Raw genomic sequence first — 15,715 nt, 5'->3', positions numbered from 1 at the left:
GCAGATGCATGAGACTGATGTAGGGTCTTGAGACAGAGAAGCAAAGTTCACACTCACACAGGGGAGAATGGTTTTGTTTTGTTAGGGGTTTTTTTTGCTTTGTTTTCTAAGTGGTGTCTTTGCATTATCTAGGTGATCTTACTTCAGACCTTATGCAAGAGAGATGCTGCTCTTGCATTTGCATCATGCATAGCATCTAGTCTGTCTTTCATATTTAGTAATTTAAGTGGACTCATTAACACCACTTGCATTTAACTACTGATTTGGGAAATCCAAACAGCACACCAAACTATACAGTATGAGAACTGGCAGATAAGGGTATTATTAGCTGTGCACGTTATCAGGCTGATGGCCCGAAGCACCTCAGTCCTGATGCTGCTGCTCACACAGACAGCTGTATGAGCAGAAGCAGTAGCAAGGGTTTGGAAAGTCCATACAGTAGAAAGCCAAGCAAGCATGCAGTTGCAGCAGGTCAAGCAAAGCAGATTAGATAGCAGAAGAAAAGAGGAGCAGGTAACAAACTGAGTTGCTACAATTGCCTCTGACTTGATAATTTCCACATAAACAGGGATAGTATTTTTTTTTCTTATCTTGAAGTAACTTTCTTAATATTTCTTTTCCATATAGCAAAAGTTTCACACAGTTACTCCTCTGCTTAGTGCATGCTGTTGCGAGTGGGTTTTTCCTTGAACTTTTTGTTATTTTTTCTGTTCATAACGGGTTGCCAAGTTTCCCATTTACTAAGCTTGTTCTGTAATCAGCCATAGAAGAACACTGGGCTTCTAAAATAAAGACTTCTCCATTTTTCATTCACACAGTAAATGTAAAACTGTACAGGGCAGATCCAGTTTCTTACATTTACACCATGCTCTTAAATAAAAACAAACTCTGCGTTCCTTAATGTCTTTATTAAAACTCCAATCAGCAGCATGCACATGTACAAATTAAGCTTGGCTTAGCATCCGCTGTTGCTAACGGCAGAAGTTACGTCACATGAATACTAAGCTGTGAAGCAGAACAAAAACGTCAGGGTCTGGGAATAATGCTTCTTATCCCAACCAAAAATTCAATCATTACAGTGAAGTTATATTTGCAGATACACAAATAGATCAGATGCTGCATGCAACAGAAGCACACCTGTTAAAGTATGCAGTTAGGCAAACCACAGTAGGATTGGTCTGATATTTGCCTACCCATACGCTATTTTGACCCTAGTAGGGCACCACCTACAAGTCCTGCTAAAGCATACAAATAAATAAACACGTGAAGTTTTACAGTGAGTACCAAAGTCAATAATTTACACAAACACATTAACTTAAACCTGTGCAAATACTGTTCTCTCCAAGTGTCTACAAGTGCGACAAGTGGAAATCAATTCTTTCAGGAGTTTGATTCAAGAATATCTGTAAGACTCATTGTTTGTGAAAATTTAAGAAATGTACACATTTGAAAAAGGCTAGGAGAAAAAGATGTTTAAGTTAAGATTCCTACACTTAAATACATCAATTCTTACGAGATGGCACGATTGTCTGCTTCCACTCAGACTAAAGCACCCCTGTGAAACAGATGAGCACACACATTCAGCTTTGTACCCAAAGGGCTTTTCTTTCCCCTCTATGCAGGATTACCAGCTATCTGAAGTTTCCAGCTCAGAACAGCAGACCAAATGGACTTTAGCTAAGAAGCACTCCAAGCCCAAGCAGGCTTCTGTGGCCTCAGTTTTCACTGAAGTTTTGCTGGTAATGAGCTGAAGGAGAGGACATCCCCCATCAAGTTCAGTGGCTGGTAGCAGTGCTCAGAACAACAATCACACACCAGTTCCACTATATATACCAGACTTTTGTTAAACCAGCTATATACATGTGTTTTACTCTAGAACTAGACCATTTAAACTCCATTATACACAAACTACTAAATTCAGCTTTGCAAATTATTTCCTTTGTTAAAAAGATTCATTTACCCTTAATGTAGCCTTTTTCACGGACAGCTTGTAACGTAGGACGCCGTGTGAGAAACTTCTTGAGCTTTGTTTTGGTCTTCTTCTGATCTGTGGAATCTATATTGCTAGGTGCTTTCACTGCTGAAAGAGAAATACAGCCAGAAATTAAAAAGATTAATATTCCCAGAACAAATGCTACACTTGTGTGACCTGATCTAGGTGGACCAGCATTGGCAGGGGAGTTGGATTAGATCATCTCTAAGGGTCCCTTCCAACCCCTGCCATTCTGTGATTCTATGATTCAAAAAAAGCTCAAAACCACATTAAAACACTATTTTGCAATGCATGCATATTTTTCCATAAGTTTTCAGAGGTTAGGACATCCCTTTTTTCTATAGTAGATAGCAACAGCACAAGGGGCAATGGGATGAAGCTGGAACACAAAAAGTTCCACTTAAATATAAGAAAAAACTATTTCACTGTTGAGGTGAGGGAGCCCTGGCACAGGCTGCCCGGAGGGGTTGTGGAGTCTCCTTCCTTGGAGGTCCTCAAGACCCGCCTGGACATGTTTCTATGTGACCTGATCTAGGTGAACCTGCTTCTGCAGGGGGGTTGAACTAGATGATCTCTAAAGGTCCCTTCCAACCCTACCATTCTATGATTCTATGACTTCCTTGTAAATAGCATCCACTTTTCAAACCATGAAGAGGCAACTCTATCACAAACAACTTGGTTTTCCAAGTATTGCCCAGGAAACTAAATGGTAGCTTACACGTGGAATTGATGTGGAGTTCGAGAAAATACACCTACATGTCAAAGTCAGCTCATTAAGTTGACTCATTTAAAAGAAATAAATACTTTCTTGTAAATTACATTAAGGCCTAGAAAACAATCTACCAAATTAGTATACTTCTCAGCACAGAAAGAAATTTTTGTTGCTAAAAGAAATTCAGCTCTAAAATTCTGAAGGTGGAATCAAAAATGTTTAGTTTCTCTTACTGGGCCAATACAACATCACTAGCAACTTAGTAAAATTGCAGTTAATATGCAAATATTTATAGATGCTGAACCACAGACAAACTAAAGCAATTTTAGTCAGTTTGGAACATGTAAAAGCACATAATTATTATCCAACACCAGAGTAAAATAAATCTCTAATTAATTTTGTGTACTTGTGTATTTGACAACACCTTGAAAATAATCCATTCCACCACTGTCTCTTTTCTCCTGTTTTTCATGTGTCACACAACAGAAGCTGAAGACATTTGGTCCCTTTGGGGTTCTTTTGAAGCATGATTAATAAAAACAGAACATCTACTAATTGGCATCAAGATGTGGCATGAACTATAGAAAAGCCTGTTTCCAAACCTGAGTAGTTTCATTTCTAGTTGTCCTTCTGAATTCTTCTCTATTTACCCATAATACTGAAGATGAAAAAAAAAAGACACTGCTAATTAATAACTTAATTTCCAATTAACTGAAAATGTTCAACTCACAACGCAGTTTCTTAGAGTCCTTATTCTCTTTCTCTTTTTCTTTGTCTTGTTTTTCCACCCCAGGGGAATCTGGTATCTCATCTTCTACTGCTTCATCAGACTCTACCACCTATTAGATTTAAGGAGATAAACAGTGATGTTTGCCAATTCATAGAATGTATCATTAACACACACATTTCCCATAGACAGTTCTAGAATATACATTGCTTTTCCCCTATAACAATATTCAGCTGGTTCTTTCCTAAACTCTAGGTGTTAAAAATATCTTCAGAGGTGATACCATTCTCACTGGCAAACTGAGTAAGTTTGAGTTGCACTACTTGATCATAAGACCCCAGAAAGTTTATCTGGACAATGAACAAAGTACAATCAGCTTTTCAGGATAATACTTCACTACACCAACCAATACACAATAGAATTTTGTTTTCCTTTTTCCAATCCAGTAGACAAACATCAGCCATTTCATGGCCTGCTACAGAAACACCTGACTGATAAAGCCTAACACACATTTCTAGAGTATTTACCTTATTTCCTACATCTGCAATTAAAATTTCCTTACAGAAAACAGAACTATTGGTTGGATAATTTCACCCCTGTCAAAACATAAACTGAATTCACTCTGAAAAAGTAAATATAACAGCGTCTAAAGTTCTTGTCCTTTGTTATTGCTTTCTCAGCATATAATCATTAAACACAGGCAAGTGAAAACTTAGGTCATGCTGGGCATGTTCAGCCTGGTGAAGAGAATGAAGACCTTACAGCAGCCTTCCAATACATAAAGAGGGGCTACAAAAAAGCTGGAGAGGCACTTTTTACAATAGCATGTAGCAATGGCTTGAAACCGAAAGAGGGTAGAGTTAAATGAGGTGTAAGGAAGAAGTTCCTCCATGGGAGGGCGGTGGGGCACTGGAACAGGTTGCCCAGGAAGGCTATGGAAGTGTTCAAGGCCAGATTGAATGGGGCTCTGAGAAACTTGGTCTAGTGGAAGGGGTTGGAACTAGATGATCTTTAAGGTGCCTTCCAACCCAAATCACTCTAGGATTCTATGCAGTGCAGAGGCAGATACAGGAGTCTGTTCAACTGCACACCTGCAGCTTCATATTTATGCTACACAACCGCAGACATATCAGAATATAGGAAAGGAAACCTCTTCTGGTCTCAGTGCAATATATTCCCTTCCAAAACGGCATACTTCTTCCTTCTACTCAAGTGAACTTTACTTCTACAGAGTTACAAAACTCTGGCTGTGTGGTGTGTCACTTGCTAACAAGAAAGTCATTTTAAAAACAAGGTCAAAGTTGTGTACTCCAGAGCACTGAATGAGCAGAAACATGACTTCATCAACTAAGATGCACTTTAACTTGAAGGGCACATGTTAGCTTTAAATACCCTAATTCCCACTGGTTTTCAAAAGCTTAGGATTGCCTATTTACACCTGAAAGATCAACATAATCAAGTGCACAATTCACATTCCCACTAAGAATCCCACTTTTGGACAGTGCCCTCTTCAAGAGGCCTCAAAGCTCTTTAGGACTGATAAATTTTAAACTGGTTAACTGCTTTGAAAAATAATTACCTGGAATCTAGTTTGTACTACGGAACAAGTCTAATCTCACAACTTGGAAATCTCTCTGTGTAAAAAAGAGCAGCCAACATCCTTCATAGATAGCTATTCCTCTTGTACAGCATATTGCCACAACAGCAGCCTGAAGGAACAGAGACCAGAGTCTTTCCAATTTTGTTTATATTTAAGCAGGGCAGAGCAGCCTCAGTTGCATTACACAAGGCAGTATCCCTGAGTGACCGCCTTGCCTGGTTATTAAGGGTCATGACATCTTCATACCAGGAGAGAGCAGAATATTAGGAGCCTAAACCATGAGCACTCAAAGAAACTAAACCATTCATCTTGGCCTGCTGCATTTGTGCAGCACCCCTATCTGGAAAGCACCATCAGAGCTAAGAGAAGTGACAGCCACTGACTGACATCAAAAGCAACACAAGCAGCCAGGTCTGTAACTATGAATTAAGAATACACGTGAAGTCAACTTGATAGAAATACTTTCTTCAAGATCTCCTCCAACTCCTTCTGAATTTGAAGATGGTAAATATTGTTTTGTGATATCAAGAGCAAATGCTTGATCACTTTTCTGTTGATTAAACAGATGGCATTATGCTGTCTCATAGGAGATAATACAGTACTTTATCAAGGCTTTTAATTTGCTCTTTAGTGCAGCCTTAAGTGAATAGCAGTATCAAATGCCAACTAATGCACATCCTGAAGCACTCCCTTGGCTGTCCTCCCCTCTTTACTCTCTATCAGAACCTTTCAGGTCACAGAGAGAAGAAAGGTAATTTTGGTACTGGAGGTCAGCCCACACCTCCTGGTTCTTAATCCAGTGGATCACTTTTCTTCCTTATATATCACTTATCTTCCTTATATATCACTTGTCGTCACCAGGAACTGTCATATCCTTCAACCTCCTGTCCACACTCAAGAAAATCAGGACATAAAGATGTATGTGAAGCACTAGGAATCATTACATCCATTACTTACTAAACATTACCATGAAACTGCTGCCTTTGTGATTCACTTACCGGATTGTTGATGGTATAGTTAAGAACTTTATACCATTCATTAATAAAGCTGTCATTGTCAGATTGAATCAAGAGCTCAGTTCCTTGGCGGGTTTTCAGCTTTAAAGAAATGAAAATAGCTATCACTAGAACTGACAAACACACTAGAATTCAATAGCAAGAGTCACCTAAGCCAAACTAAACTTCTCCCCAGTATAAAACTTTCAGGTAACAGAAAGGCACTTAAAAACACTAGTGAAAATAGTAAATAACAGGCCGCTTCAAAGTTAAAAGCATAATCCATACAGACATACTAGAAATGGTCATTTCTTGCAGGTACTAAGATATGTCTACGTTTGAGCAGGAAGAAATGTAGAAAACTCAAAAGTTTTTTATTTTAAGGTTAGAGATACTTTATTAAGTCATTAATTAAAGTACATATCATTTTGCATGTAAATAAAATAATTCACCTCAATAACATTCTTTTTGCTGGATTTGTCTTTTGAAGCCCATTCGATCAATGCCCCTTTGAGATCCACTGTAAATTCTGGCTTAGACTGATTGACACCAAACTTCTGGAAAAAAAGGAACAGTGATGACAAACTTAAAAGCAAACAGACTCCTACAGTTAGGACGTCTTGCAGACCTTCTAAGTACAACATACATTATTTACAGGCTATACAACTTAACCCAAATACAGTACTTTGCCACAAATCATCAGGCTTGATACCAGGAAAACAAATCAAACAAAAACCACACACAGAACACCCTTTAAGCATACCTATTAAAAAAGCTGCTCATCTTAAAGCCTTTACAATTTTGCAACTTTAAATGACAACCAGATTCCAGCAGAGCTTTTTTTCCAGTCCCAAACAGCAGGAGACCATACAGTATTTGATTATAGCTTCATTTAGTCAAGATAGTCCCTAGCTTTAAATAAAACTGACTAATAACTGAACAAACCAACTTCATTCTGTCAATTAATGGTTGTAGCTAAAACCAAAAAACAAACCAAGAATAGTAGCTTTGCTAGATCAGAATCACGACTCTCCTGCACTGAACTTTCGGCTTTTACATTTTCCTAATATAAATATGTTGTGGGTTTATATATAGATGTATTTGTGTTTCCAACAATGCTTTTCATATTGTATTTTTCTGTAGCACTTCCATTGCAATACTGCAGTATATCCTAGCAAGTAAATAGAACTGTTTCACTGCCTACCTACTAAACAAACAACATACAAACAGAGTGATTTTAAAAAAAGCACTTGACCCACAAGTAACCTTTCAAACAAGCTGAGGAAAACATCACAGTGCTATTTTTAGCTACTACTTTTACATGTCTACTAGGTATCACAATTTTGAAAATAAAGTCTGTTTACTAGGGTTTCACCACATAGCTTGGAAATATCATACCTCAGGGAAACCAATTCAGTGACCCCTACAAAAAACTCTAATTGAGAGTAAAATAAGTAAAACACGGAACAGGGAAAGCTGTAAGTCACTTGTTTGTAATACAGAAATTTAATGCCATGGATACATATCTGGAGGAAGTTTGCAGCATCCAAGCCATCAGGTTCTTTTCTGTTTCTTTAGAAAGTCTTTGATGTGCAAATGCTGTTCGTGTGACAGCTCTGGGGGATGTAAGCCCCTTGCTGTGAACACAAGTTTCCAGTCTGTTTGAGAACAGTCATATCCAAGAGAAAAAAAAACAGTTCAGAAAACTGAACTAAATCTGCTGCTTCTGATTAAATTCCCAGCATGGATGTTAATTAATGCTAATTGTGTTTTATAAAGGCTGTTTACCGCTGCAAAATCTCCCTGCCTTGAGTCCTAAGTGTTGGACAGAAAGCAGAATCTTAACTTCTTTATTTTACCTGTGAAATATCAGAATAGGGGAGTATTTCTAATGGACCCAATGCCAATTAGCACTTTTTAAAAAATCCCTTCCAATTTCTAACTTAACTCTCAGATACCTCATCCAAGAACACTTCTTATTAATTACAGTAGAGCTTTCGAGAGCGCCTCAGCTCAGTAGTGGAGTCCACAGGAACAATCTCTGGGCCATTATGGCTCTTGTAGTTATGGGCAGTTATGCAGCAGCTGCCCATTTAAGAGAGATTCACATGACTGCTTCACATAGAACCAAAGTGCCCCAGCCACACACTTCCTGACAGCCTAGATCAATCCTACTGCGTGTTGGAAAAAAAAATAATCAATTTATAGAGACTGGCACTGGAGAGCACAGGAGAATAGTGCCAAAGTCCTCAGCAGGATCGGGGGGTAATCATTAAAAATGATTACCAGATGATGCTGAGAAGCACAGGAGATGACCTGCTGCAGGTGAAGTCAACAAGCAACAACAAAAAATAATGTAACACTCACTGCTGTTTTGACCAAGAATAGAGCCTTCCAATACATTAGCTTGCTGAACTCTCCACCTGACAGATCACAATACTACCTCAAACATCTTTGCATTCTACCCATCTGTTTGGCCTGATTTCTTTCAGCATTTCAGAGAAGCACAGAACAAACCAAACACCAGAAGTCTTCTGCTCTTTCACACTAGCAGTGCTCAGACTGCTGTGTGAGATCCAAGGATGGGGATAGCCATGCAAATAATCTAGCCTCTCTGCAAAGCTTCTGAGATGCCAATATATCACATACTCAGCAAAAACCTAACTTCTTTATTTAAGGAAATGTTAACTTCCGCACACAGGCTCTCCTAAGAGCTTTCCCATCAAGGATCTTTTCTGCTTCTGGCTGTATGAAAATGAGATGCCAACTGTCATGCCCTTCTTGAAAGCTTCCAGGAGGAAGTCCTGTCCAGAGCTGCTCAGATGCTCTGCATACAAAGATTAGCTAAAGGCAATCGAATCCTCCAGAAGCAGGCAGGTTCTGTTAAAAGCAGTAAAAAGAAAACCTTTCCTTTTATCATCTGCTGCCACCTAAACAAAGCCTGCTTTCTCAAAACAGAGTACACTACCAAGTCAGCACTAGTCAGGATGAATTCAGCCCTTACTGAGCAGACATAGCATCCTCACTAGATTCCTCTCTCGAGTTGTTTGGAAAGCGCAGCAACGTGAGAAGAAAAAGAGGAAGAGGTCTGTGCATTGTGCTAGCAGCTGTCCTAGATGTGAAGCTGTCCTAGAAGTTTTACAGGAAAAAAAGCATAGTCATGGGATGCTAGTTATGCTAACTTATGCTAGTTATATTGCTAAGAGAACTTTTGGCTATTTCTTTCAGGAGTTTTCTCCAAATCCTGGAAGCCTTCACAGGACAAGCCACACTATCTGTATTATGATACATTCCAGTGTTCTTTGAGAACAGAACTGGATATTACTTATAGGAAGACTTTGGATGTACAAATGACCCCTGCCATTCCCACAATTCTGTCTCTAATTGCAGTTAGGTAGAACATTTTAATTCCAACACCTCCTCACCCACAGCTGGACTGCAGAAACAGAGTTGAGGAGACAGATGTACCTTTGTGGCTGCTAAGGGAGTTTCAGAGCTTACAGCTTTAATTAAAAAAAAAAAGACTAATATAAAGATAACCCTTCCAATGATGGAAGTTTTTTGAAACCAGACTCTGATAGGAGCATTTCCATTACAAATAGTTAATCCTTTGAGCTCCTGCGATAAATCAGCTGTGCAAAGTGATGAACTGTACTAACATATGACATTCATATACATATAACATTCTTGGCTATAAACACAGTAGTGTAAACAAGAGTTTGCCTGGGTGAACCTTGAAAAGCAATTATTTCCTTGATGTTTTAGCAGTTTACTCACTTCTGGTTTATGACCACTGTACCTGACACTGAGCACAGGTGACTATTACAGAAGGGTGACAGATAAATTCTTCTAAGCAGTTACCATTTACTGTTGTTTTATGAAGTCCCATCACAAAAAATTTGCAAAAAACCTACTACAAGTCATTCACACCAAAAGCTGAGAGACATTTTCTGTCAACAATTGAAAATCCAAATTTCTGTGAAAAGATATACTTTTGAAATTCAGACTTCCTTACAGAAAGTAGCATTTTAAGGACACCAAACTGTGTACAAATTATCTGTTCCAGACTTCTACATTCATAGCAATGAACTTGACAAAGAAAAGGCAGTTGCACAATTTTTAGCACATGGTTGATGAAATAAGCCTACAGTTACTCCTTATTGTTGGGAGCAAGATGAGGTGTAGACTGGATTAAGGCACCAGTCATCAAAACAATCCTTCTAGAAGTCTCAGGAATTGTAACTAAACTCAAAACATATAGCACTCTCCACTCTTCAGGAAATACAAGGTGAGATACCAAAATCATTTTGAACATCAGCAGTACTTTAAAATCTTCAAGTAGTAAAATTATTGAAACGTCGCTTCAATGTCTTCAGTATATTACTTTTTCCATTAAAGCTTCAGTTTTATACTGATAAAGAGTGCTGAGAAAGTAATATTAAAAACCAATTATACAACCAGTCAAGCCTGTTTTTCTATTCTGACGCCAGTATAATTATCTAAATTCCTCCTCACTCACCTCAAGCAACAAGCTGTATCACATTAGCTACCGACACTTTATCTGTTTCTGATAAGCAGCACTTCTATGCTTGGCATCTACAAAACATGACTAACTACAGATGTTTAAATTATAAATAAAGGGTCCTACAAATGAACATCATCCTTCTGTATGTGGCACACAATCAGAACATCCTTGAACTCTTTTCCTTTCAGCTTTTCACGCATAACATTTCTATTTCGGTGCATTCGATTTATAGCTAGAATTAAACAACAACATGTGCATCATTGTATCAAAGGCATCATACATCTTACAGACTTCCTAAATTAGTTGTGTTAAAAAGAATTAGACACAAAATATGTTAAAAACCAAGCATATCGTGCTGTTTATTAGTCAAGCCACTAGTGGTTCAGATGGTAGGCAATTTGGGATTATAATTCTGGCACCAATGACCCAGATACTCTTTCTATTTTGTTCCATTAGAACAATTAGAGAATTATTGTAATACACTTGTGTTAATTTGCACCTTGGATGACTTTCAGAAAATAGCAAACAGGATAGACAAGGTGTTATATGAAGTGACAAAACTTAAACCTTGGGAAAAAAATAACATTTACTTTCGACATTAGTGACAAGTAGCCTTAGAGTGACAAGAGGCATGCAACAAGAACACATACAGTCATAGCTGAAACTTGGTCAGACTTTACATAGGTGACAGCAGGTCGACGACTGAGAGCATTTTTCCAAGAAGAAAGCAGCGAGAGCAAGAGCTCAGGAATTGAGCTCCCTTGGCAAAATGACTTGATGAGAAAAAGGAAGAAAAGTGATGAAGTCACAAAACAATACACAAAAAAGAAGATATGGTTCTATCAATCACTAGATGAATGCTAAACAGGTATTTTTCCAAAAGATGAAGAAGAAATGTAATCATATTATATGTCGAACTGGTAGCCTTGACTTCACCTGATTAAAATACTGACAGAGATGGAAGTTTGAGAAGTGAGGGGGGATTTCTAAAACCTCCAAAATAATTTCCTGCATGGAGAGCAAAGAGAATGTGTGCTGAATATTTAATTACATATTTACAAACCCCACTGCAAACATGCAGGTGTATGTCACAAAGTCTTCGAAAGATATTCTCCCTTAGTAGTCCAAGTAGTCCCAGTTTCACTTTATTCTGTTCATACTGTTGATACTTTTTTTGCTGACCCCACTCCAATATTTGACAGGACACACATCTGACCGTGCTGCACAGAAATACTGTGACTATGATACTTTTGCTCTACTTAGTTATCACAAGAGTGTATGACTTTCTTTTTCCCACCACCAAACAACTGTACTTGGAAGGTATAACAACTTACACTAGCAGAGCTGCATGACTATCTTTTATGGGTAATTCACTTGGGCACACATTCGTTCATAACAGTATAATACATTCACAAACAGTATCTTAGTTTAGCACCGTGTGCTTTAATGATATCAACATATAGTCAAAGTAATGGGGGTTTTTATCTACAGCTACCTTTGCATTAGGAGTACTAGTTGTAAGCAAGGTTCTGGAACTTGATCAGTTGCTCAGGCAAAATGTTTTACTTTTATAGCTAAGGATCCAAAAAGCGCTTTAGTTTTATACTTATAAATATGCATATTTGGAAAGTAAGTTACATAAGTCACCAAAACCCATTCCTACCAGATGGTAAAATTCACTTTATCTCATGCCTTTAATCTTTATTCTTGCTTTCCCCTCTCTTCCTTTTCCTTGACCATCTTGCCCAACTTTCTCCATTCTCTTCTACCTCCAATGTTGTTAATTATTTATTCTCACCTATCTTTTCCAACCATCCATTCTACAGCAACAGAAGAGAGAAAAAAAATGTTTACAGTTATGTAATAAACTCAATGCTTTAGAAAAGAATTGTCACTACCAATTCACTAACTACCCAAAAAGCAGCAAAACAGGAAAAAGTGGGCCAAGGAGAAAGATTAGCAAAGCACAGCAAGATAGCATATATCTAAGATGCAATTTTGCTGGAATTCACATAATAATTCGGTGGAATAACGAATACTGAATTTGACCTCTCTTTAGCCCCTATAGCAAGTAGATCCACACAGTTTAACGTCAGATCTCCAACAGCAGGTAAGCTGTTTCTCTATTAATGTAGGAATTACTGCAGCTGGCTAAATATAACCCATTTAATTATAGTGCTATTAAACTAGGGGTGATGTTTTTCTTTAGGGCTTCATCACACATCAAAATGGCTACGAATACTTCTCATGCACTAAGTAAATATAAAACAAAACATAGAATCCAACAAGGCAAAGACTAAGAAAGACAGCAATACTATGTTATTCAAATAATCCAACACCACAAGCCAAGTGTCAGACTGTTTTCCTTAATAGATGTACAACACTCCAAATTATCTGGAGTTTACAAATAAAAATCCAAGAACATCAAAACAGTTTAGACAAACACATCAGTCAGAAACACAAAAATATTTGGCATGGAGCAAAAACTTCAAGCTTACAGGGTACCTGAATAACTCTTTACCAGTTTCTTACCTATCAAGTACACAACTGTTACAGAAATTTAGGGAAGTACAACTGGTTTTCTTCTCGTTACCTGTTATAATTGTAAGCTTAAACTTTTCCTGCTAACTTACATATGCTTATTTTTTCTGTGCATGCATAGCAGTATTTAAGCCCTACAAAAAAGAGGACTTTAATTTATTGTGCTTTATGTGATTAATGCTTGAAATGAGGGTGAGGGTCATTCCTGAGCTTACCCAGCCAGTTCCACTTCCTTGGGTTTTAGTGAACAGCAGCGATGAACCTTGTAACACCGCCCATGATGACATCCAGTTCTTTCTGTAAATATTCATAAACAAATGTAGGATAAATTGACTTTGAAAGTAAATATTTAAGCTGTCAATCATTGTTATCCAGCTGACCTGTATGTTAATATACTTAGCTCTATATATGGTCATTACTACCATCAGTAAGTCTTAATTGCTATTGTATTTGTAGAATGGAACATATGTTAACAGTCACAGCCTGACTTATCAAAGTCTAAATCAAACAAAGCTAATTAGTAGTGGAAGCAGCTCATCAGGAGAAACACCATACAATTATAATTTCAAAGGGGCCAATCTGGAATGCTCAATCTACTGTGTACTTAGTAGATTAGGTCAAAGTACCACAGAATTCTGAAACTGATTGATCATATTTAACTGGGATGCAAGTGTCTCATGTTTATGTAAGAAGCTCCCCAGCTGTCTGTTTGCTTTTATGCCTGAGCACTTGTCCTCCTGGGGTCAAAAACAAAGTCTTGACAAGCCCTGACTATCTATTCCCATGGCCTAAATATGAATTATTATTCACCAGCTCGCTCTCAAAGTTATAGGATGGTCAAGTTGTATCTTTCCATACAGTAGTGTGGTAATCAAGATCAATTATTCCAACAGATGCAACATAAATGGCGTGAGTATACTGTAGCAGTAGCAGATTACATGAGTCACTGTCCACTCTTTCCTATCAAGCTCTTAGGAGCAGCTCTGAGGAACCAAACTGGGAGTCAGATGTGCTGCCTAGCTTCACTAGACTAGGTCAGGGTGGCTCTGGAATATGAGCTACATGCTGACTATTTAAATCCTCAGGAAAAGCACTCTTCATGTATCAAAATTCTGATAAACACTGAGTATAACACAGCATTAAACCTAAAAGATTAAATTAAAAAGAGGTAAAAAGTAAACCTAAATTAAATCCGAGGATGTGCCACACTTAGGTAGTATTTAACACTGACTCTTTGCAAAACACCAGAAATTTCAGTTAGACAGCATTACTTGATTAGACATTATGATTTATAATGTAAATGCCTGCCTGTGAGGCAGAGAAAGGAAGTTAGAAATTGGGTCATTCATCACCTACAGGGATCTCAACGATGGACGATACATTCTGCTTCAAACCCCTCACAAGCAGAGTGAAGGAAGAATTAGAGTGTTCTAATGAATATGACATGTACATTCCTCGGAAATTAAAGGAGATGAAGTGAAAGCCTAAGAGCTTCTCTTACACCAATTCTGCCCAAGGAACAAGACAGGCTGTAAACTATACAGATTTTATCTTAAAAAAAAAAAAATCACTCCCATTTTAAGAAGCTGCCTCTCCCGAGTGCACCCACATGAAACCACTGCCCTGTGTGGAGCCCTGGCATAAAGGAGTCTCTGGCTTTCTGAAATCCATTATCTTTAGCTCACTGGGAGAAACACTTTAGCATAGGAAATGCTATGTCTTACAGGAAAACCTCTAAGGCAAATTCAGACAAAAAGTAAGAAACTGGAAAACCCACTATGTTGCCCTAATATCAAAGTCAGATACCTTACACAAACAATTACACATATTTACTTCTAGATTTCCAAGACTTACCGAACTTTCTTCCCATTTTCTGTAATTTTTGTCACATTCAATAACCCATACTTCTCTTGGCCCTGTAAGATAGAGAAAGACATAACAAACATAAAAGAAAATCTGTTTCTATTGTCATCACAGGACTGAGTTCAATCCTCCAAATAATCAGCCTCTGGTCTGAGCTTTTTTTGCTCTAATTTCAAGAAACTGTCTTAAGTATATTTAAATATGCAGAAATCAGCAAAATCTAAAATTCTTTGGGGAATCTAACTCATTACCATTCAGAGTAAAAAGCTTTCCTTCTTCAAGGCCTAGGTTCTTTGGACAAGCTAAGCTAAAACATTTGTGGTACTAGACAGTGGAAATGTTAAATGTAGATTCATAATGATTTCTGCAATAATACATTTGTGTTTGTATCTTTTACTAAAAAAAGGAGATGGTTGACAAACAAACAGCTTAAATTCTCTGCCAAATTCTTCACACTATTTTAACAGAATTGCATATTTTAAATAAAAGATGGTTGAAATGTTTAAAAAATATTAACATGTTAATTTTAAAAGCAGATGAGTGAAACATTTCTTTGATGCTCTATTTCTTCCTATCCTCGAGCAAAATATTACAATTTTTAACTACTTAGTTATGTCTTGCTGATGAAAATTCACTTCTATTGCTATGCCTCTTGAGATCAGTGAATGCTGGAAAAAAACAGCACGAACAAGAGAGGTATTTATAAGTTTCAAACATTTGGAGTATATATTTCTAGTTTCTACGCAAAAATAGTAAAAT

General features: G+C 37.6%; 1 protein-coding gene across 8 annotated transcripts in view; it reads right to left on the bottom strand.

The window, feature by feature from the left end:
* The window catches only part of ARHGAP12 (Rho GTPase activating protein 12), a 78,060-nt gene that overhangs the window by 6,519 nt on the left and 55,826 nt on the right, over window positions 1-15,715 (bottom strand). For 5 of the 8 annotated variants that reach the window (XM_061996605.1, XM_061996609.1, XM_061996611.1 and 2 more), the window contains 6 exons: window positions 14,948-15,009; window positions 13,309-13,390; window positions 6,480-6,584; window positions 6,031-6,129; window positions 3,436-3,544; window positions 1,961-2,080 (listed from right to left, as the gene is read on the bottom strand). In XM_061996605.1, coding sequence (XP_061852589.1) covers window positions 1,961-2,080; window positions 3,436-3,544; window positions 6,031-6,129; window positions 6,480-6,584; window positions 13,309-13,390; window positions 14,948-15,009 — 577 coding nt within the window. The remainder of the gene's footprint in view (window positions 1-1,960; window positions 2,081-3,435; window positions 3,545-6,030; window positions 6,130-6,479; window positions 6,585-13,308; window positions 13,391-14,947; window positions 15,010-15,715) is intronic. The other 3 variants (XM_061996607.1, XM_061996610.1, XM_061996608.1) reach the window with 2 other exon arrangements.

This window comes from Colius striatus, chromosome 5 (genome assembly GCF_028858725.1).
Source record: "Colius striatus isolate bColStr4 chromosome 5, bColStr4.1.hap1, whole genome shotgun sequence".
In the NCBI taxonomy this organism is placed as follows: domain Eukaryota; kingdom Metazoa; phylum Chordata; class Aves; order Coliiformes; family Coliidae; genus Colius; species Colius striatus.
The sequence above is the reverse complement of the archived record's forward strand: the minus strand, read 5'-3'. Positions and strand labels throughout refer to the sequence as shown.